At 43.6% G+C, this 21,522-nt stretch overlaps 1 protein-coding gene across 1 annotated transcript in view; it reads left to right on the top strand.

The window, feature by feature from the left end:
- Nucleotides 1–21,522, top strand: part of ADCY9 (adenylate cyclase 9) — a 108,099-nt gene that overhangs the window by 74,684 nt on the left and 11,893 nt on the right. Inside the window, exons 3-9 of the mRNA XM_039885188.1 lie at nucleotides 352–542; nucleotides 11,412–11,516; nucleotides 12,484–12,701; nucleotides 15,162–15,264; nucleotides 16,115–16,323; nucleotides 20,100–20,259; nucleotides 21,179–21,327. Of these exons, the coding sequence (XP_039741122.1) occupies nucleotides 352–542; nucleotides 11,412–11,516; nucleotides 12,484–12,701; nucleotides 15,162–15,264; nucleotides 16,115–16,323; nucleotides 20,100–20,259; nucleotides 21,179–21,327 (1,135 nt within the window). The remainder of the gene's footprint in view (nucleotides 1–351; nucleotides 543–11,411; nucleotides 11,517–12,483; nucleotides 12,702–15,161; nucleotides 15,265–16,114; nucleotides 16,324–20,099; nucleotides 20,260–21,178; nucleotides 21,328–21,522) is intronic.

Here is a 21,522-nt window from a genome sequence, read left to right as displayed (position 1 = left end):
AAACCCAAGAAATGTGCAGGGTCCACCATCAATGGGCTCTGCTGTCTCGAAGAAATCGTGTGACCCTTTCAAGGAGGAAAATTTTAATGTTCATTCAGCCCCTTAAGGTAAAACATGGAGCCATCATTCAAAGAAAACATAATGTGAGTAAATAGTGTGTCTTGGAGGCAGACATTCTCTCTGAGTCTGTGCGTCTCTGAAAAGATGGAAGTCAGTAGTAAAATATGACATATTCACATTTTCACTTTACTCTCAACTTTTCAGGAGCATGTCCTACACAGAGAGCAAGATGGAGCTGCATTTCAACCAATGGTGGTTTCAACCTGTGCTGACTGTAATTTTTATCCATAGGTTTGAAGACATACCTGATAGCGGGTCAGAGAGCGAAGGAGTCTCATTGCAGCTGTTCAGAGGCCTTGCTTTCGGGCTTTGAGGTCATTGACGGCTCACGGGTGTCCTCAGGCCCTAGGGGACAGGGGACAGCATCACCAGGGAGTGTCAGTGACTTGGCGCAGACTGTCAAAACCTTTGATAATCTTAAGGTTAGTTTTTTTTTTTTCCTATTTCTAAAATTTATATTAATTCTGCAGTAGAACATGTGAAATAATAGTCTTCAGGTCTGTAGCAGACAGCTTGGAATGCCCTTCAGTTTGGTTTCTATTATTTTTTAATGTAGTATAAAGGCAGCAGCATTTTGCATTTTTAATATCTTTGCTTTTTTTGCTTTATTCTGCACTTCCATTTTCTTTCTACACTGCATAATAATGCTTCTCACTCAAGTTGTTATTTTCTTTTTCTGTGACCTATGATGTCTTTTGGGATTTCTAAAAGCTAATGATACATGATAGTAAAGGCGATGCTCTTTGCCTCTTGCTGGAGAGATAGTTAGTTTCTTATTTCAGAGACCATTTTCTCAAGTATTCCTACATCTCCTGAAATCTGATGTTTTATGATTATTTTAAATTTTGTTGGTGTGGATGGGTAAACTTTATGATGTAACTTCCTGAAAGAGTGTAAGCTTGCCAAGAACATTATTGGGACAGAGATCTCTTGGTGGCTGTCCAGAAGTACCTATTTCTATCATAATAAACTACCAAAGAATTAACATGATGGACCTTGAGCATATGAACTCTCTCTAGTTTATGAGCTGTTCCTCAGTTTTCATATTCAATTTTGTTCTCCTGCTGGTACCTCTTGTTTATTTTTATAGTTTAAATATTTGCCATTTCCATTTTTTAAAAAAAGAGAGAGACAGTTTTAACATATATCCATTTCATTGTTTTGTGTTCTCAAATAACACAGATATATTGGTCAGGATGATGGCCTGTTATGGCTTTAAACCAATGTGTTCCTTTTTATTCACATTCATTAACAGATTTAAAAACTAGCTATGTTGCTATTTAAGCTTAACAGGCATCTTAATGTGGTGGTCGGCTGGTAGGTCCAGATTATTTCACTGCATCAGAATCCATAGTACCTATTATCCAGTTGCTTTGTGTAATTATTGTGTTCGGGTTTATTGACAGTGCTCATATATCATTTTCATTGTTCACTTTGTTAACTTAGTGTAGGGTTTCTCAACCTCAGTATTATTGACACTTTGGGCCAGATGACTCTGGTAAGGGCTGTCTTGTGCCCTGTGGGATGTCGAGCAGGATCCCTGGCCTACACCCACCAGATGCCAGTAACAACCCTTCCTCCCACTGTGACAACCAAGAATGTCTCCAGATGTTGCCCAGTGTCCCCTGCGGGAGAAGAGGGTAAAATCACCCTAGGTTGAGAACCAGTGCTGTAGGTATTAGGTCTTGACTTCCCTGTACTCTCTGGCACATGTGTAACAGCTGATGTACCTGAAATTTCCTTCCCACCTGCACACTTTTGAGACAGCCTCTTTGTTGGGCTGATGTTTCGTGGCAGCCAGAAAGGAGCTCTCAAAGCATCTACTGTCACTGAGAGTGACAGGGAAGAATTGTGTGGGAGAGGAGTGCAGAATCGTGGTTTTCCAAATACGGTTTCGTTACCTGGGGAGAAATGATTTTCTTCAGGCTTAAGACTGAGCTCTATTTAAGTAAAGAAGTAGAGCTCAAAGCCAAAAATAAATGATTTGTTGTGTTTGCTGCCACTTTAGATTGTGTGTATGTGTGTTTCTACTCATTAGGGAGCGCAGTTGCTGTCTTTAGTTTTTTAACCTGGATGGACAAAAACTATTTAGCATATTCTATTGCCTTGTATAAATTTTCCAAATAATTATGGCAAGTTTTCTGAAAATTTTGTGATCTATTAAGTTGCCCGTGTTTGCCAAAAGGAATTTGAGCAAAAAAGGGATCTTTCTGTCCCTCCAGAGGGGATAGATGAGTTGGATCTTGAAGTATAATTTCTGAGATATTTTGATTGTCTTGGGAAGATAATAGGACATTTGAGACTAGGGCTGTCACAGTTGGAGTAGAAGGAACAGGAAGGGATGGAAGACTAGGTCTCTATTCCAGGGTTTGCCACTTTGGGAAGTTCTCTGCTTCTAGTGTCTGTGGTGAGAGCAGGCATCTGTGAGTGCCTTGTAAATCATAAGCACTAGGTGACTGACTGAATCGTTATGAGCTAGCAGCCTAGACTTGAAAGGCAGAAACTGTGATCTCTGACTTAAATATCATATAGATGATAATCTGATACATAAGGTCTTTCCTCAAGTAACAGTTTTAGAACAATAGAAATGTAAAATACCATTTACTCGCTCATACATTCTTTGGGTGGGTTTATCCTCTAAACTTGTCAGTGCCTCATACATGTGTCATTGGTTTGTTGCCTTATATTTATTTCCTGCACTACAGTTACCTCTTCTCATTAGCTGAAATCGATCACAGACTAATTCTTTTTCAGGGTCTGTCGACTCTTCCTGTCAGCAGGTTTTAATCTCCTTTGTTGCTGCTGTCACCTCATGTAGCCAGAGTTAGCTCCCAAACAGATTTGTCACCGACCCCAAGTTGCCTTCCTTCCCTGATGCATGGCAGTGTTTCCTGTGTGTTCCCTTGAGCAGTAGTTTCTCAGGATGGAAATAGGTGTCAAGTATAGAAAAGGGGTTCTGTGGTCAAGTAGATTTGGAAAGTCCAGGTTAAACAACACTGAAAAGGTTTCTTTACTGCAGGACTTCTCAGAACCTTTAGTATGGTAGTATACATCCTTAGGTCGCCAAAGAGGGCTGCGATATGCAGCATTCTCAGGCCTCTTTGATCACTGGTCAGTCTGTCTGTCTGTCTTTTTTTTTTTTTTTGTAAATAGGGAAATGAGACTTAATGTGTTTAAAAATCTTTTTTATTGTGGTGATATTAATTAATGAAATTCAACAGGTTTCTTTTTTTAAGCTGCAACTTGAGGGAGTGCTGGTCTAGTGGAAGGAGCTTCATGCAGGAACCAAGATATTAGAGAAATGGTGTTTAGTAAATATTTGTCAAATGAATACATGCATACTTTGGTCCTGTTGCTCCTCTCACCTGCAGTGCTCATTGCTTCTGTTTTCCTTAAAAACTTTTCCTTTCACAGTTCAGCTTCATTACAGTTTTCTGTGACTCCTCTACCTAATAATGCCATAACATTATAGCTATACCACACACGGTCTTCAGTATTTGCCTCGTGCATGTTATGTACCTTCCTGTGAGCTCCTTTAATAAGGGCAGGGCCCATGTGTTAAATAACATATTTTCCCCAGGTGTCTACCATGGTGCCTGGCATGTATTAGATAATTACAACTTTCTTTTGGCTTAAGTTTTTAATTCTTTAATGACACACAGAAAAATAGCACTCTGCAGAGGTAGAACAGAACTCAGAAGGCTGAACAGTATTATGATGATCTACGAAGAAACAGTAGTGATGTCGAAGGATAAGGGCTTTAGCCCTGAAGTCATAGGTCAGAGAGAACCCTCCCACACCCAAGCCTTGGCTTCTTGAGTGGCTGGCAGTGAGAATTTCTGATCAGGAAGCCCTGGCATTGCATAATGGGGGCTGGAGCGGGGCAACTGCCAGCACCATGTCACTCAGCTCTCTGAGCCAGAGCTTGCAAGCTAGCGCTAGGGTTTGTGGTGGGAGAATGGGGACTCAAGAAAGGAACCCGGGGAGGAGACACGAGCTCTACATATCACAGTCACGGAAGGCAGCTTTAGTGCTGGGAAGGGTCAGAACTCAAAATCAGGTATCCTTTTCAAAGTCTTGGCTTTGGGACTGTGAATGAGACACTTAAACTCCCTAAGCCATGGTGAAATGGTGATGAAAAGGTAGGGTTTCTCAGGGTTGTTGTGAAGATTAACTGAAGTCATGACCACAAATACTATGTTTGTAGTAGATGCTCAGTTAACACCAGGACACATGTTTATTCGCTCTACACGGAGAGGTGGACAGTGACCATAGTAGGAGTAAAGAAGGACAGGAGGAGACAGATATGGAGTTGATTTGCCCACAAGGAGTCATTGACTGTCTCGGGAAGGTCTGACCTCTGCTCGTTTTGACTTGAGGAAGGTTCTTTCACTTTTGCTATTGGTTGTTGCTGTGGGGGATACAGCCACATCACAAATGTGACATTGGAGCATAGGCACCTGGCCTATTTAGTGTGACCTCACCTCTGCAGTGGAGACCTGCTGCTCATTTGTCATGAAGCTGCTGCTGATGATGGATGGACCGGGACCACATGCTAATAACAATAGCTGCTCTAACATCTTTGTGATAAACAAAGAAATGAAAACCAAAGATGTGGATGATTTTTATCACATCAGTCCTAGTCAGTGAACCATGTGAGCTGTGACAGCATCTTAGCTCATCTCTGAAAGACCTCATTGGAAATACACCTACTAACTTTGTGACTTTACTGTAATCTATTATTCGGAACCCTGGGGCTGTGTGCTCGAAGGGCATTTCTACATGTTTACGGTCAGTGGTGTGGATTTTTCCACATGGGGTGATTCAGAGAAAGACCTGTCATGTTTGCAGAAGGGCTCTACTTTCCCTTTGTGGTCACTAACCCTGGAGACCATCCTTCTGTGACCATTGCCATGACTTTTTAAATGACTAAATAGATTATCACTTCTTTTATCTCCTTGTTATTTGTATGTAAAATCATTATAAATAATCTCAGTTGGCTCAGTTTGAGAAGGCAAAGAACTTCAGCTTTTAATTTTAAGTCATTATAGAAATGGAAAAGTTAGTAGATTGATCTCTCTCTGGGAATGCATATGTGTATATATACACATACATATGTATACACACATTTGTATACACGTATATACATACACATATAGTTTAGAAATTAAATATGTATTTATTATAAATGGTGGTCTGAATCGACAGTGGTGATGGTTGCGCAATTCTGTGAATATCCTTAAAACTATTGAATTATATGCTTTAGATGGGTGATTTGAATGTTATATCAATTATATCTTGATAAAACTGTTATAAAAATAAATAGTAGTCTGACTGCTGGCTCTGAAATGTGGATGTAAAGTAAGTTTTTAAAAAAGGACTTTTTAAGTTTTATCTATATTTTCAGTCTTGTGTATGTTTCCTTCAATTAAGACAAAGCACATCACACATAAATTGACAGTTCTTCCTTACAGAAGAATCTCAGCTAATAGATGTAGAGGGAATGAGTTAAAGAGACTCACCATTAGAACATCACAGTAATAATTGCTGCAGGCAAGATCCATCAATGAATTCTAAAATTACTGGATATAAATTTAAGAAGAAACATATTTATTCGTTATAAAGAGAATAGTAACTTGCAGTGGAAAACCTAGCAAGCACCACTTTCATGATGAAAGTGGTTAATGAGAAGGGCACATCGCCTCTGTGGGGTTCTCCCCCAAATCCTAAACTTCAGTCATTTCATGGAAAAGCATCAGACAGATCCAAATTTAAGACAGTCTACAAAATACCTGACCAGAACACTTCAAAAGTGACAGGATCTGAGACCAAGGACCTGCCACAGACAGGAGTCGGGGAGACTAAGGAGGCACAACAAATGTTTGCAACATGGGATCGCAAGTCAGAAACAGGACATTGGGGGAAAACTGGGAAATCTGAATAAAGCCCATAGTTATGAATTGAAATGGGAAGATTAGTCCGACATCATTTAATTGGCAGCATCAGGCAGTGAGGTATTGGACATAAATGAAATTTCTCAATATATCAAATACTTCCTTTTTCTGACTTTGTGATGGACTATTTCCATAACATGGTTACAATCTTCTTGCCTTATCAGCCTCGGTTATTAAATGCAGTAGCCATTTAGGACTCAGGAATCTGAACAGGGCACTGCGATTCTCTACTCCATAACTTTGAGATCTTGTGCCTAAGTTTTACAGATTTTGGTTTTGTTTGTTTTTTGCCTATAGTAAGTCTCAGACTGTCCACTTCCTGTTCTTAAAGCTTCTAGCTTGCTTTTCTTCTTCTGTAACAATTACTGCTTCTGTTTTCCTCTAATATTTTACCTTCTATTTTTCTCTAGTATTTTGTTAGCAGAAGTCACCTACTTGGAAGTATTCATGCCTGTGCCTAAATCCACCACCGTAGATAGTGATGGCCCACCAATGGCATGTAGTAGTGAGGGTGACTTGACCCGCATTGCAGGCCGTTCCTGTAGACTCAGAGATGTCACATGCATAGTTAGGGCAGAGGGCACTGCTACCTGGCCTTAAACTCCTCTTACCATGTGACTCTGGAAAGTCCTTTCTCTTGTCTGCCTCAGTTTCCTCCTGTGTAAAATCATAGTGTTGGCTTCATGGGTGCTTATGAGGACTAAGTAAAGTGATATAGGCAAAGAGCCTAGAACTTGGAGCGGGCCTCAGTAAGCCATGTTTGCTATTACTGTCACATGTTCAACCTGTGTTTCGAGTTTGGGGAACAAGGGGTGCTTTTGGTCACAGGACAGCTTGCTGAATAGTCATGTTCAGCAGACTAAACAGGCAAAGCCAGGGCTTTCATGATGTTCCCTCCTTCCTTCTCAGAAAAGAGGCTTCCCTGCCCCCTCCCTTGACAGTTATGAAAAAGGACAGCTGTTGGCTTAGAAATGATTTATCTTGTGAAGAGAAATGGCCTCGAAGAAAAAAACTACTTTATAGCTCTGTGCCATATATCCTGAACAGAATGCAGGGTGCACATATGGAAATGTGTTAAAAACAAATGCAAATGCACCCAAGTGTGTTAGAAAAATAGTTATAATCTTCCCTCCTAGCCCACGTCCGCATTGGGGGAAGAAGAACAGATAATCTGGGAAAATGTGGAGCTTGCTCTTGGGTGTTCTCCAGGGATCTCGGGTTTCCCAGGCAACAGCCAGCACACTCCTTGGCCCACAGAGTACTCTGTTTTGGGGACCTTAGCTGCTCTTGATGAAGCTTCCCTAGGTGCCAGTAGTGCCACTTAAATGAACCAGGAGGTGGTCCTAACTGTGTGAGTCACTTCAAGGAATGGGGCAGAGGAGATCAGAGTGCCAGGATTATTCCTGGGTCCTCCTATGCCAGGAAAGGCCAGAGAGAGGCTGCATGGTAGTCAGGGGCCAGGGGCCTTGCAGTCTGGCTCCCACTGTTGATGCGCCTTTGAATCCTCAGAGTGATCACTTCTGCCTCACAGTGTTATGAGGATTAATTGAGATCGAGTACACGAGACCGTAGACATTGCCTGGATAAAGACCTCATTATCGTTCATTGTCGTGCCCTCTGCACATTGGCGTTTCTAAATCATAGCAGTGCCTGTCATTACAATAGTGATTTTTATCTAATGTGCCTGCCACCGTTGCTTCACTTTGAGTCGGTTGCTCAGGCATGCCTCCCAAGGTGGCAGGGTACTCCAGGCAGTTAGTTTCCTAAAGTCTGAAATGCTCTTCCTGGTGAGGGCTTCTCAGGGATGGTGGCAGTGGTACAGGGGGAGAGACGGATGCTTAATGGGTTGGTAAACATTTCACAGACGTGTTTGTGTGCTTGGCAAAAACTGGTTTGTGAGATGTTTTAACCTGATTAAAATGAAGCTGGAAAATAGTTCAAGGAAAATGGCTGGGGGCGGGGGTGGCGAGGGGAAGCAAACGCATCCACCGTTGCATGGTGTGGCCCTCTTCGTGCAAAAGGGGCCTCTGACCACAGGTCAGAAGAGACTTGAGATACGGGTGTATCTCCATCAGGGCAGATGGAGATTTTTTGTCTCATTTGTTTTAAAGTTTTAATCAATAAAATTTCCCCTCAAGAAGGAAAGTAGCTGAAGAAGAAATAGAACAGCAAAGAGCCATATTTTTAAAGCACAACTGTTTTTCCCACCCACCCCTGTGTCCCCACTTCCTGGACAAAGCTGCTGTGGGAATGCAGAGTGAGCATTGTTCAGGCCATTAGGAGTCTCAGTCACTGTCCTGCTCTCTACTGCTTGACATGTGACCTTGACGAGCCCCCGAACCTCCCTGAGCCCAGACTCCTATACCATTTACGACCATTTGTGCTCTGGCAGTGTATGTCTGTACCTTGGCTCTCTGAGGTTCTTTTGTGACCTTACCTCCCTGTTAGAACATTTTCTCACAGCAGAGTACAGGCCACGTAACCTCTCTTTGTCAACAAGATGTAACTTTGACTTGCTCACCTGTGAAGACCACTGCCTCAGGCTCCCTGGAGGTCAGCGGATCCCCAAGGGCACTCCCAGACTCTACTGGCCTTCCAACCCCCCTTCACATATAGGGTGCAGAAGCTGAGTTGTGTGGCCTCAGTTTCTATCAAGGGGATCCTTTGCAGAGGTGTGTGTGCCCTCTGCTGTCTGATAGGTTCGATAGTCACTGTTGTATTTTTGTGGTTCTAAATGCATAAAACATCTTATATACGTAAAGCTAGTGTGCCATGGGAATTCTTAAGAAGCAGATAGCTTATTCTTGAAGTGTGTTAGGTGTACTTGAGAAGAGAAAAATACTTAGAAACAAACTGATGTCAAGAGATACCTAAAAAAGAAATGACTATGCAAAAGCAGATACCAAGGATGGCTGTCCTGACTGTGATCAAGGACATTAAGTTGCCTGATGAACTGTGTTCATAACCAGAGAGAATAGTGAACAGAAGTTTTACTATTAAGTACCAACATTATTGAAAAATCACTAATACTTCAGGCATTGTGCGGAGCCAAACGTGATAAATGCATGCATGTCTCCACTCATCCAACCCTCAACTGTGGCAGAAATCACCAATCACCATTCTCCTCCCGTTGGGCCAGGACGTGGCCTCATCATCCTCAATTCACTATTGTAGAAAGTTAGTACCATGGAATTCAAGTTGGTCCACAAAACAAATCTAATTTAAAATACCTCTGTCGTGCTTTACTTGTATTTCCTCATTTTGCCCTTATAATAATTCTTCAGGGTAGGTACAATTCCGTTTTATGAAGGAGGAAAGTGAGACTCAGATTTCCTATTAAGTGGTGGAACCAGCATTCCGTCCATGACAGCTTGATTTCAAAGCCAGTGCCTTTAATCACTGTTAGACTACTCCAATCTTAATGCTTAAAAAGTAGAGAAGTAGCTGTGTACTGTTTCATCATGTGTTTATGAGATTAATGAAAGCCCCTGGATCTTAAGGGTTTGAATCAGTCTCTCAAACTGTCCCCATGCTCTAAGCTGTATCCACTCTACCCCGAAGCTACCATTTGGCCCCAGAAAAGACTGGTGTTCCCCTAGAGAAGCAAGCTGGCCACTGCTGCCACCACCAGAACCACTTACTCCCCTCTAGAGGGTACCGTTAGGATCTTGCTAGGGGTATTTTGGGCACTCCTCTCATGGAGGGTGGGAGGGTCACTACTCCATGTGCGTGGTATTAGATTATTTTTTTTTTTTTGAGAAAATCAGTGGCCCTATTGATAAAATGTTTTGAAGTTTAACTCAGTCAATGCCAAGAGGTGCTTTATAATAATTTTATTGTATATCATTGACAATTATAACATTTTACCCCTGTTAATAAGTCAGTTTTTAAAGAGCTATAAGCACATTTTACCTAGGTGCTACTGTTTGCTCAGGTATATTAGTTAATTATTTGGCCACCTCTTTTGGCATGTATATTTTCATTTTTCAAATGAATGTGATTGTTCAAAATTAACTCGTGCATTACGTCATATTTGTAAATTACACATCTCTCTTTAGAGTCTTCCTTTTATTTAATACAGGATAGGCCTGAAATCTAATTTGGGAAGTGATCATATCCTTGCCTTTAAGCACTAAATGACATTTATTTTAAATTTCTGAAATAATAACTGGCCTCCTATAATGTAGTCCAACGCTGTAATTTAACAATGCTTATGCATGGAAATTATTTGAGTCCTAAATATTTTCTGCTACAGTTTATCTTCTCCATTGGAAGCGATTAGTTACTATCTCAATGACAGTTCCTAGTTTACCTGATCACATTAATAATAATCGTAATAATTTATTAAGGTTATACTGAGAGCCAGGAATGGTGCTGGGCTATCTACTGAGGTGAGTGATTTGAACAGGGCTGTCCAAATGAGTAAGGAATCGAGGTGGGATTTGAATCCTGGGTTATGAAAAACAAAAGCATTGCCCTTTCTACTCTTATCTGTCAATATTGTCTTGCCTTCTCTTTTCTAGGCCAGCTAATTATTGCAAATTTTTGAGAATTCTTAGGTCTGAAAAGAGGTCCCTCTGATTATTCAGCTTGTTTTGTAGGAACAGCTCACCATCACATAAAGCTTGAGGAGCTGGGGTATGTGCTCTCGTTGAGGGGAGTGGCCAGGTTGTTGTTCAATAGCAGCTTTATTGAGATGTAATTCATATACCAGAAAACTTTCCCTTTTAAAGTGTACAATTTGGTGGGTTTTAGTGTATTTGCAAGATTATACAACTATCACACAGTCAAGTTTATAACATTTCCAAAAGAAATCCCTCTTCCATTAAATCACCCCCCATTCCCATATCCCTCTCACCCCTGGCAACACCCAACCTCCTTTCCAACTCTATAGGTTTGCCTTTTCTGGACATTTTATATAGATGGAATCATGTAATATGTGGCCTTCTGTGTCTGGCATCTTTCACTGAGTGTAATGTTTTCAAGATTCATCCATGTTGTACCCTGGATCAGTACTTTGTTCCTTTTGATGGCTGAATAATATTCCATTTATGGATAGACCACATTTATTGATCCCTTCATCCATAGATGGACATTTGAGTTGTTTCTACTTTTTGGCTGTTATGGAATATTCATGTACAGGTCTTTGTGTGGATGTGTTTCCATTTTCTCTTTGCCAATTTGTTTTTAACTCATCCTTGAGTGGTTCAGTAAGCCTTCCATTTAGTTACAACCATTCTACATGACAGCAAACTACAACCACAGCAGACTTGTTTGAATTACATATTGTGGTTGTGTTTTCTGAGTGAGTTCCTATGGTCTGTGTTTTTCTCATAGACCTGCCCTTCGTGCGGAATCACTTTTGCTCCCAAATCGGAAGGTGGCACAGGAGGAGGAGCAGTGCAAAACGGCTGTCAGGAGGAGCATAAAAATAACACCAAGGTAACAGGCTCCTGGCTGTCATTCCTGTCATTTCCTCTCCTGCCGCATCTACCTGAAATGACACTCCTGTCTTGTCATCTTCTCAGTTCTGAAAATAACTCCTCTTAGGCGACACCTTTTCATATCTTCTAGTCCTTTGGCTCCTAACCCAGGAGAAGCAGAGTAATCACACACTGAACTGGATAGGATCCCTAACGGGCAATAAGGATTTACAGATATGTGGATTAGAGTAGTTAGGGAAGGTTTGGGGGCTGGAAGCTGGACTTGACAGATGGTGGAATGTGGACGTGCAAAGAGAAGAGGGGACTCCTTGGGGTGAGAGACTCCTTGGGGTGAGAGAGGAGGGGCTGGAGGTTAGGGACAGCAGCAAGGAAACTGCCGGAGAAGTCTCACTTGGAAACCAGAGCCAGGACTGAAGTGGAAAGCAGAATAAAGACCAAACCCAAGATCATTTCAAGCAGCTTATGAAGGTTGACTCTCCGGGAAGGCCTGCATCTGTCATCCTCCACCCTTCCGTCATCTGCCCATGGACTTGAGAGACACTGGGTCAGTCCGTGCACAGTCAGTCACCTTTTCTTAAGTCAAAGCCCATATGGCTCTGGGTTTCTTTCTCTGGATCCACCCTTGTAGTTCCCCGCAGCCCCCAAACCTTACCCAGCCCTCTGGGACCCTGATTCTGTGGTCAGCAAACTCCAAGAGTCTCAACTCTTCTTTTAGCCCTCTCTCCCCACCTCCTACTTTCACTTCCCACCACTTCAGCTCTCTGAATGCCTTGAGGTGTGATTTGTCGAGCTAGCGGGGTGGGGAGAAGCAGATGGGAAGAGAAGTTGAGTGTTCGGATTAGAACAGAGATTTGAAGGTACAGTGTGCAGTCCAGTGGGACCCCAGCATGGCAGAAAGGTTGGGTGGAATAGCACTGTTGCATACCCATGCATTACCTCTGTGTCGCTTCCCTGTCTTGAGGTAGGCTTCTGGAGGACCTAATTCTAAAACGCAAAACGGACTTCTGAGCCCACCCCAAGAGGAGAAGCTCACCAATAGCCAGACCTCCCTGTGTGAGATTCTACAGGAAAAAGGAAGGTGGGCAGGTGTCAGCTTGGACCAGTCTGCTCTCCTTCCACTGAGGTTCAAGAACATCCGGGAGAAAACAGATGCCCACTTTGTCGATGTTATCAAAGAAGACAGGTAAGAGTGAAGCCATGGGCATTGAAGTAAAGTTTGCAGGTAGAAGCCTCTCCCTTCTTCTGAATTGCCTTATCCCTCGTGTGTGTCCTCCATTGTCAATGTATTACTATGTTTTAAATTAATTTGAAACTTACAGAAACATTGCATGAATAATGCAAAGAATTCCCTTTATACCCTTTGCCCAATTTTCCAACTTTTAACATCTTACTGTGTTTTATTTTCTTCTCCTCTACCTTTCTCTCTCCCTCTTCTCTCTCTATGAAATTTATTTTTAATTTTTTCTGAACCATTTAACAGTAAGTTTGATACATCATATTCTTTACTCCTTAATACTGTATTTCCTAAAAACAATGATGTTCTTTTACATAATCTAGTTATCAAATTCAGGAAATTTAACATCAATACAATATTTAATCTGTGGTCCACATTCTAATTTTGTCAGTTGGTCCAATATGTTCGTGATAGTACTTCTCTTTAGTATGGGATCCAGTCCAGGCCCACAGACTGCATTATGTAGTTGTCATGCCTCTAGTCTTTTTAGATCGAAGACAGTTCCTCAGACATTCTGTGTCTTTCATTGACTTTGACATTTTTGGAAAATGCAGGTCTGGTTCTTTTACAAAGTATTCCTCAAGTTGGTTTTGTGTGATGTTTCCTCCTCATGACTATATTCAGCTGGACAGACACCCAGAAGGGGTGTGTTCTTCTCAGGTACCATATCCAGGGGCATCAGGTGCCCATTTGTCCTTTATCTACAGTAGTAATTTTGATCAACTGGCAAGTGTTGCTGATGTCTCCAATCTATAGTTAGTATTTTCTCCTTGTGGCTAATAAGCAATCTGTGGGAAGCTACTTTAAGATCACGTGAATATCCCATTCCTCATCAACTCCCCTGGATTTAATCTCCACTCATGGCTCCTGCCTGAAACAGTCTTTACTATGATGGGTCAGAATGGTGATTTTCCTGTTCTAGCACCAACTGCACAGTTATCATTTGGCGCTTGGCATTCCACTGTAAAGAAAAGCCCGTCCCCATTTATTCCTTTATCTACCCATCTGTAATCAACCTGGATTCATGGAGTCCTGTTTTACGTAACAGATTATAGTCCATCACTCTGGTTTGGCGTTCTGCTTTTCCTGAATCTAGTCATTAGGAGCCCCCCTTCTGTGTCCTTTTGACATGGCTCCATCATTGGTTTGAGCAATTTCTTACATTCTAACACAACAGGATATTACAGGCTCATTTTATGTCTTCCCTGACCCAGCTCAGCAATCAGCCTTCACTCTTTTTAATGAAGAATGGTATTTAGATATGTTATTAATGTCTAGTGTTATTATAGTCAAAGACATTGTCATTGTAGTCAGACATACTCTATATGATTTCAGTCCTTTTCATTTATTGAGATATGTTTTATGGCCTCACATGCGGTCTCTTTTGATGAACATATCGTGTACACTTAAGAGAAATGTGTATTCAGCATTCGTAGGATGTTGTATTGGGGGCTGAGATTAAAGGATAGAATTTTCACTCTTCTGAGTCTGGGGATGTAGTAAAGTATTGCACACTTAACAAAAAACAAAAAGAGAGTCCACTATAGTATAAGGAAAGGATGGAGCATATGTACAGAGAACCCTACTGTGTGCCAGGCATATGCTAGGCACTTTACCTATTTCATCTGATTTAACTCTAGTAGTTATTGTATGAGGGAGAGAGACTACACCGCATGGCTATATTTGCCTCCTGAAACCATATTAACATTCCCTTAAATTTATAGTAATTTTTTGCAGTAGAAAAAAGAATATTACTGCTTGCTTAAAAGAATGAGTCATGTTAAAGCAGGTTTGCTTTCTTTGCTATTAAAGTCATTGAGCATTATCATTTTTCAGGTTTCACACAAAATCTGCATTTGTGACAACAGCACCAAAATTATACTAACTGTAAACACAATTTTGTGATAACAACCTGTTAGCTTTGATGGTGGCGATTACTGTCAGTGCTCTGAATGACAGGACAGCCGGCTCTGAATTATGTTTTTATTGGAAGCCTCAAAATCAACATAAGTACTTTCAGTGCAGAGATCTGCTGGTCCTTCAGAAGGATGGTTTTATTCTTCTGAACAACAACAACAAAAAACTGCCACCTTCTAATTCTGGATATCAGGAGGATGTTTTCAAAAGCAGAGTTCTAATGATGTGTGTTATAATTATGGCGAGTGGTCATTCTTTAGTAGAGGGGAAACAAAACATGTTATGTTTGGAAACACTTTCCAGAGATATGTTCTAAAAGGGGCGGCTGAGCCAGGTCTGTAGCATAGTGCCTTTTAGATTCTGTAGCATAGTGCCTTTTAGATACAGCTTTTGTGATGTGCTTAACAAGTGGCATTTTGGGAGCTAATTGCAATCTTCTAATAAATATGATTGTGCTGCGTGTTGATCCGTTGTGTTTTTTGTCTCTTACAGCCTGATGAAAGATTATTTTTTTAAGCCACCCATTAATCAGTTCAGCTTGAACTTCTTGGATCAGGAGCTAGAGCAAGCCTACAGGACCAGTTATCAAGAAGAGGTGTGTATTTCTTATAATTTTACCAAACAAATGTGTCATTTTCATTGGATAGTTCACAGTTAGTTTTGTGCTTTGGAAGCCTTTGTTGCTTTCCAGAGTGACAGGGAAATGAAGACTCATACTGATTTCCCATAATCAGTAAACCCTAAATTGCATCTATATGTGCATTTATCTACACAAGAGAGAAAAAACCAAATCCTTCTGTGCTCCTTTGTCTAACAACCCAAGCTTGTCATTTCTTGGTTCCTTTCCTCTGCAGCTGGTGCATCCACCAAGAGGCTGTGAGCTCCCCTAGGGCTTTGTTTCACGTCTGTCCGCCGCACCCCGCACAGAGCCAGGCCCAGAGCAGGCTCTTGGATGAAGGCGCGAGCATCTCTTACTGTCAGCTGACATGCCCATGTTTTCATCTGTGGCTGCTTCAGTCCCTGCTTGTTACTTCTGTCATGAACCCTGCTTTCACAAACCCTGAACCTGGCACCCAGCCATTCAGTGGAAGCTTCCAGCACATGGCTTTTGTGCAATTGCCTTTACGGAAGCAGAACCATTGACTTTGATAGTCAGTAACTCACCTTTCAGTCTCAGTATGCAACGCAACTGTGAGGACGTACTGATTTGTAATCAGCTGCTGTGTGGCCTTGAACAATTTTTTTTTTTTCAACTTCTCTGTGCCTTAGTTTCCTCATTGTTAAGTGGAATGATATTAGGGAGATGGCCCACCTAAAGCATTTGTCACCCTGTACCTGATCAGGGGTAGTGGGCAAATGCTCAATAAACGTTTGGATTTTTCCACCTCAATCATACTCCGTGGCCATCTGTCACGCTCTTCCACCTTCCTTCCTACCCCAAACAGGTTATGAAGAATTCCCCTGTGAAGACTTTTGCCAGTGCCACCTTCAGCTCCCTCTTGGATGTGTTTCTGTCAACAACAGTGTTTCTGATTCTCTCCATCACCTGCTTCCTGAAGTACAGGGCTGCCACCACGCCTCCCCCGCCTGCCGCACTGGCAGTCTTCGGTGCCGCGCTGCTGCTGGAGGTGCTGTCCCTCGTGGTGTCTGTCAGGTAAAGGCTCACCTTCAGGTGGTTCTCCAGCTTTTAGCCTTTAGCTCCCTCTGCTGGTTCAACAATTTATGACTGAACATTCTGCAGCACAACTGACCAGAGGTCTGAAGCTTGCTGTCTCTGCAAGCTCATTTCAAGTGACAGGTCCTCTTTCCTTCCTTCCCCAAACCCTGCTTCACAGGTTCTTCTCTCGTATACCCTGGCCCTCAGCACAAGTAGATACCCCCTTTAGAGAAGGTAAACGTCCTCTGCAGCCCCCATGCCATCAGCTAGTCCCTGGACCTCCCAAATCAGACTTTAAAAGAAAAAGTGAGAAGATGGGGAATGAGAAAAGGAAGAGAAAAAAGAAGTGCAGTGGGTACAAATGATAGGAGACTGCCAGCAGATTAGCAGGTACCTCTCTTAAGTGTAAGAGTAAAACTATAAAACCCTTTAGAGAAATCATAGATGTATGTCGCTGTGAGCTTGGATCAAGCAGTGGTTTCTTAGATCTGACACAAAAAGCACAAGCAACCAAAGAAAAAATAGTTACATTGGACTTCATCAAAATTCAAAACTTTTAAATTCAAAGAACACTGTGATCAAGAAAGTGAAAGAGAACCCGTTGAGTGAGAGAAAATATTTGCAGATCATATCAATGACCAGAATCTAATATCTAGACTGTAAGCTCAAGAATAAAAAGGCAACCCATTTAAAAATGGACAGAGGGTCTGAATAGACAGCAGTGGCCCGTCCAGGCTGATGTTGGGGTTCAGTCTAACACCAAGTAAACTCACAGCTGCTATGCACATGTCAGACTAGATGTGAATGCACAGCCCACACCTGCACACAGACCACCTGTACCATCTGCTTCCAGGACACCATGACACTGGGTCCTTGTGCCACACCACCTCCTATGTCCAGCCTTGTCACTCCCAACAGGGCAGCCTGTGGACCTAGCAGGGTCCCACTGGTAATTGCTTTTGGAAGCTGGGGGTAAAACAGAAACAAGGAAAAGGGCCCTGACCTTGATTCTCTGTTCCTCTTTTCCAACATCCCCGGAAAGGAAGCAGTAGCCTCAGGTCTAGCCCTGAGGCTGGCGGCCTGCCCGCCTCGGGTCCATACTCACCATCCCCCTGCTCCCCACTGAGGCCCCTGCAGGGTGGCTCTTGGCTGAGGGCCGTCTCCTGGCTATCAGAGGACACACCTCATCACCTGTCCCTGGTTGAGGTAACTTTGAGGTAGTACTTGCCGTCTCCCTAAATTCCCCTCCTACTGGGGGGAACCGCATTGCTCACAGCAAGGGACTCCTCCATAACACAACCCTCTCAGTGGGCCTGCCCCTCAGTGTCCTGGCTCTGCCACCCTCACCGAGCTGCCTGGGACCCACTCTCAAAGCAGCTCTGCTTTTGGGGAACCCAAATCAAGGCATCCTCAGGCTCCTAGTTTGTTTTTTTCATTTTTAAATTTAGTTTGATTGTGATATAATTCACATGTAACAAATTCTCTCACTTAGATCTACAATTCGGTGATTTTTAATAAACTTAGACTTGTGCAAACATCATCATGTGGTCTTAGAACATTTCTGTCACCCCAAAGAAAACACAGTACCCATTTGCTGTTACTCTCTTCCCTTCCCCTCCGTGCCCAGACCCAGGTTTCCAGCTAGCACGGGGCCTACAACTAGATAAGGCTCTCAAGCTCTCTGAGGCTAACATTGTCTCCAAACATTTTTTTTAAAACCCGTTTACACCATTGTTCCCTGTTCATTCAGACCCAATTCTACAGAATCTGGGGTAACTCAGTTTTAGAGGCTGCAGAAGGCTGCAGGCCATACAGACATCAGGCCTGGTTGTACCCAGATGCTGGGGTGCTGGGCCAGGCAAATGAGGTGACCACTGTGTTCCTGAATGACTTCTGGCATGACTTTAAAAGTTTACTTACCCGGGATAATCAAAGCCTGGGAGAGGTCGGGACCACGAAGGCATATTTATGTTTAGGATCTCAAACCAACAAGAACCTACAGTGTGGAATACGTAGGCACCCCGGGGAGGCTGGTTCTGTGGCCACTTCAGTGTCCAGCCCCGAGCTTGGCACTTTATCCAGAAGGCTCACATCTTGGCTTAGCCTCTCATCCCTCCACTCCAGCTGTTTGTGCTGTATCCTAGGCAGATATGAAAATAGGGTCTCACCCTCGCAAGTCTGCAGTCTTGGGACCTTTGTGGAAGGCCTCCCAGTCCTGCCTTCTGCCTGGGGCTCAGCTCCCTCTGTCTCCTTGTCGGCCTTATGCGTTCTGTCTTTGAGAATATTTGTGGTTATTCTTGGAAATACTCCAAGGACTCCATTATCTTTTAAGTACCAGGAGACCAGAACAGTCTAGGACCTAAAAGGGTAGATGGAGCCTGGCTCCGCGTGGGAGATGGCCACAATTCGGGGTTTCCTCTCAGACGCCGAGCACAGGCGGACAGTCGCCATACTGCAGGTGTCCAGGTCTGAAGGCGCAAGTGTGTGTGCAAGAGGCTGCGATGGGGCTTTGTGCCTTGGAAGCTCAGCAGTAGCTCCTGGCCCCTCTAGAGGCGAGGGCAACCAGCGTGGCCCCACTCCACCCTCCCTGAGGGCTGGAGAGGTACCATGTGCGTGGGTCTCTCTCCTGAGTCAGACCCCCACTGCCCTCTCCTCCATCTCCCACTGCTGGTGTCCTGCTGCCGGCCCCGCCTGACCCTGGAGTCCCTCAGTTAGCCAAGGCTGTTCTTCCTCCAGGACCACAGTTCTCAGCCCTACATACGCAGCTCCCTTCTTTATGGAAAACATTTCATGATGTCCACATCACTATCCTGAAATATAGCCCGCTTATATGCACAACTTCAAAAATAAGCAGTGTAATGCCGTCACTCAGATATGAAGGAGCAGCAGCAAGAAAGCCATTTAAAACAAAATAGGTAGGGCTTCACCTTGAATGTGCCAGAGCACCACCACCTGGGAAGTCATAATGGAGTTGTCAGCTATCTGCCTTCTTGTGCACTATTGCTGCCAATGTGACAGCTTCGAATGTGGACCATCAGAGGTGTGCGTGTTTGGTGGCACAAGCACCACGGGCTGGGTTGCAGCCTGTGATGTGATTTCTGAAATGCTGAATGACTCTTGATGATGTCCCAAACAAAACAAAGGGTAACCTTGCTTGGTTTACACAGCAGTTTATTCCTGGGAAAGTGTATGTTAACACCACACAGAAACCACTTTCTGTTTATAAATTAATGCAACTAGGCTCTAGACTGAGGTCACTGTCAGCAAATTTTTCACCTCCATGTGTGTCCATGTGGCAGTCGTGTGGGGTGCAGGGCAGAGCTTAAGAATGCCTCCTATCTGTGGCTTCTGCCCACTAGATACCAGTAGCCCCCCTCAATCATTGTGGCAACCAAAAATGCCCCACAAAATTCCAAAATGCCTCCCAAACCGAACCACTTACTTGAGACTTCCCGCCCCAGAATCAGGTGACAGCAAGGCGGCCACCTTTCACAAGGCCTGTTAATATCTGCATGCCCAGTTCTTACCTGCTCCAATTAGACCTATAGGGGCTTATGCTTGGCTTTTTACAATCACATCGTATCAGAATGCAACAAGTGACCTTAAGGTATGATGAGCTGAGCGAGTCCAGGGTACTTGCCAGTTACCAAAAGTGAGGGACATGGGGGCTCTGCCGTTCATGCCAGAGGCAGCAGCATGGGAGAGAGTGGGATATGGCAGCCTGACCTACGCACAAACACCCTGTTTCTCCTTTCTCCCCCTCCCTGTCACAGGATGGTATTTTTCCTGGAGGATGTGATGGCTTGTACCAAGCACCTGCTGGAGTGGATAGCCGGCTGGCTCCCACGCCACTTCATTGGGGCCATCCTGGTGTCTCTCCCCGCTCTCGCGGTTTATTCACATGTCACCTCGGAATTTGAGACAAACATACATGTGAGTAAAGGCTTGGCAATTTTATTTCTGGGCTCTTCTGGATTCCCTCGTCACATAAAACAAACAAAAACAAGCCTGATGACTTGGGCCACTAATATAGTCCCTTAAAGAGTTGCAGTCTCTTTGTCACTCCCATGAGCTTGTCTTTCTTAAAGACTTGCCTGGGACAGAAGAGCAGGCAGGGATGTCAGCACACAGCCTGTTCAAACGGTCAAGCCCATCCTTGACCAAACTCATGAATTCTGGATAAAATGCCGCCCTGCCCTGGGGAGAGTCCCCAGTGGACATGTGTCCTGTCCTACCTCTCTTGGTGTCCACCAAGGTCTAAATCAGTTATTTTTTTATGTGTTTTACACCTTAAAGAAGCGTTGTAAGGGATATAAGACAAGGTGCTGGTGTGCAGAACTGGTACAGATAACAATTCATGCCTTAATCTGCTGCTGGTGATCAGAGAAGGAGCTTGTGAGCTAAACCCATCAAGAGTGAATTAATGCTGGTGTGGAAGATTATATTTTGGGTCAACTACCAGGGCTGGCTTACTCTGAGATTTAACACCAAATTACATTTCCACTGACGCACAGCAGGTGCCTGAAGGAAAGGCTTTTTGAAGGTAACTGACGGCAGAGTGGTAGGTCTCGGACAGGGCGGCCTACCTTCCCTTTCCTCCAAAATGCAATTTTCACACATCTGGAGAATTTTAGTGCCAGTGTGAACTTGTACCCTGAAGCTCTGGGTAATTAACCTAATGATTTATGATCTGTCCTTGAAATTGCTGGATATTTTGTTAATATCTTCATATTAAACAAACAGATAAGTGAGGGAATCATTTGATCTCACGGTGCTCAGGTGGCGCATGACGAGTGGGCCACAGGACAAGGAGGCGGGTGGGTTCCTACTGAGCTTCTGCCCCTCATTGCAGTTCACAGTGTTCACGGGCTCAGCCATCCTGATCGCCGTTGTGCACTACTGTAACTTCTGCCAGCTCAGCTCCTGGATGCGGTCCTCCTTAGCTACTGTCGTCGGGGCTGGGCCCCTCCTTCTGCTCTACATCTCCCTGTGCCCGGACAGGTATGTACACAACTGCAGTCCGAGTCTGGCATCCTCGACGGCAGGCCACCTTCCCCAGCATCGCTTACATTTCACTCACCGCACCTTTGCATCAGCACTGACACCCTCGCTCTGACAGATACTCACTGTCACAACACGAGGCGGCTTTCAACACACAATGGCAACAACTTAATGAAATGCCCAAAGAATAGTATG

This window comes from Pteropus medius, unplaced genomic scaffold (genome assembly GCF_902729225.1).
Source record: "Pteropus medius unplaced genomic scaffold, Ma_sr-lr_union100, whole genome shotgun sequence".
NCBI lineage: Eukaryota > Metazoa > Chordata > Mammalia > Chiroptera > Pteropodidae > Pteropus > Pteropus medius.
This window is presented reverse-complemented; position numbering and strand designations above follow the sequence as displayed.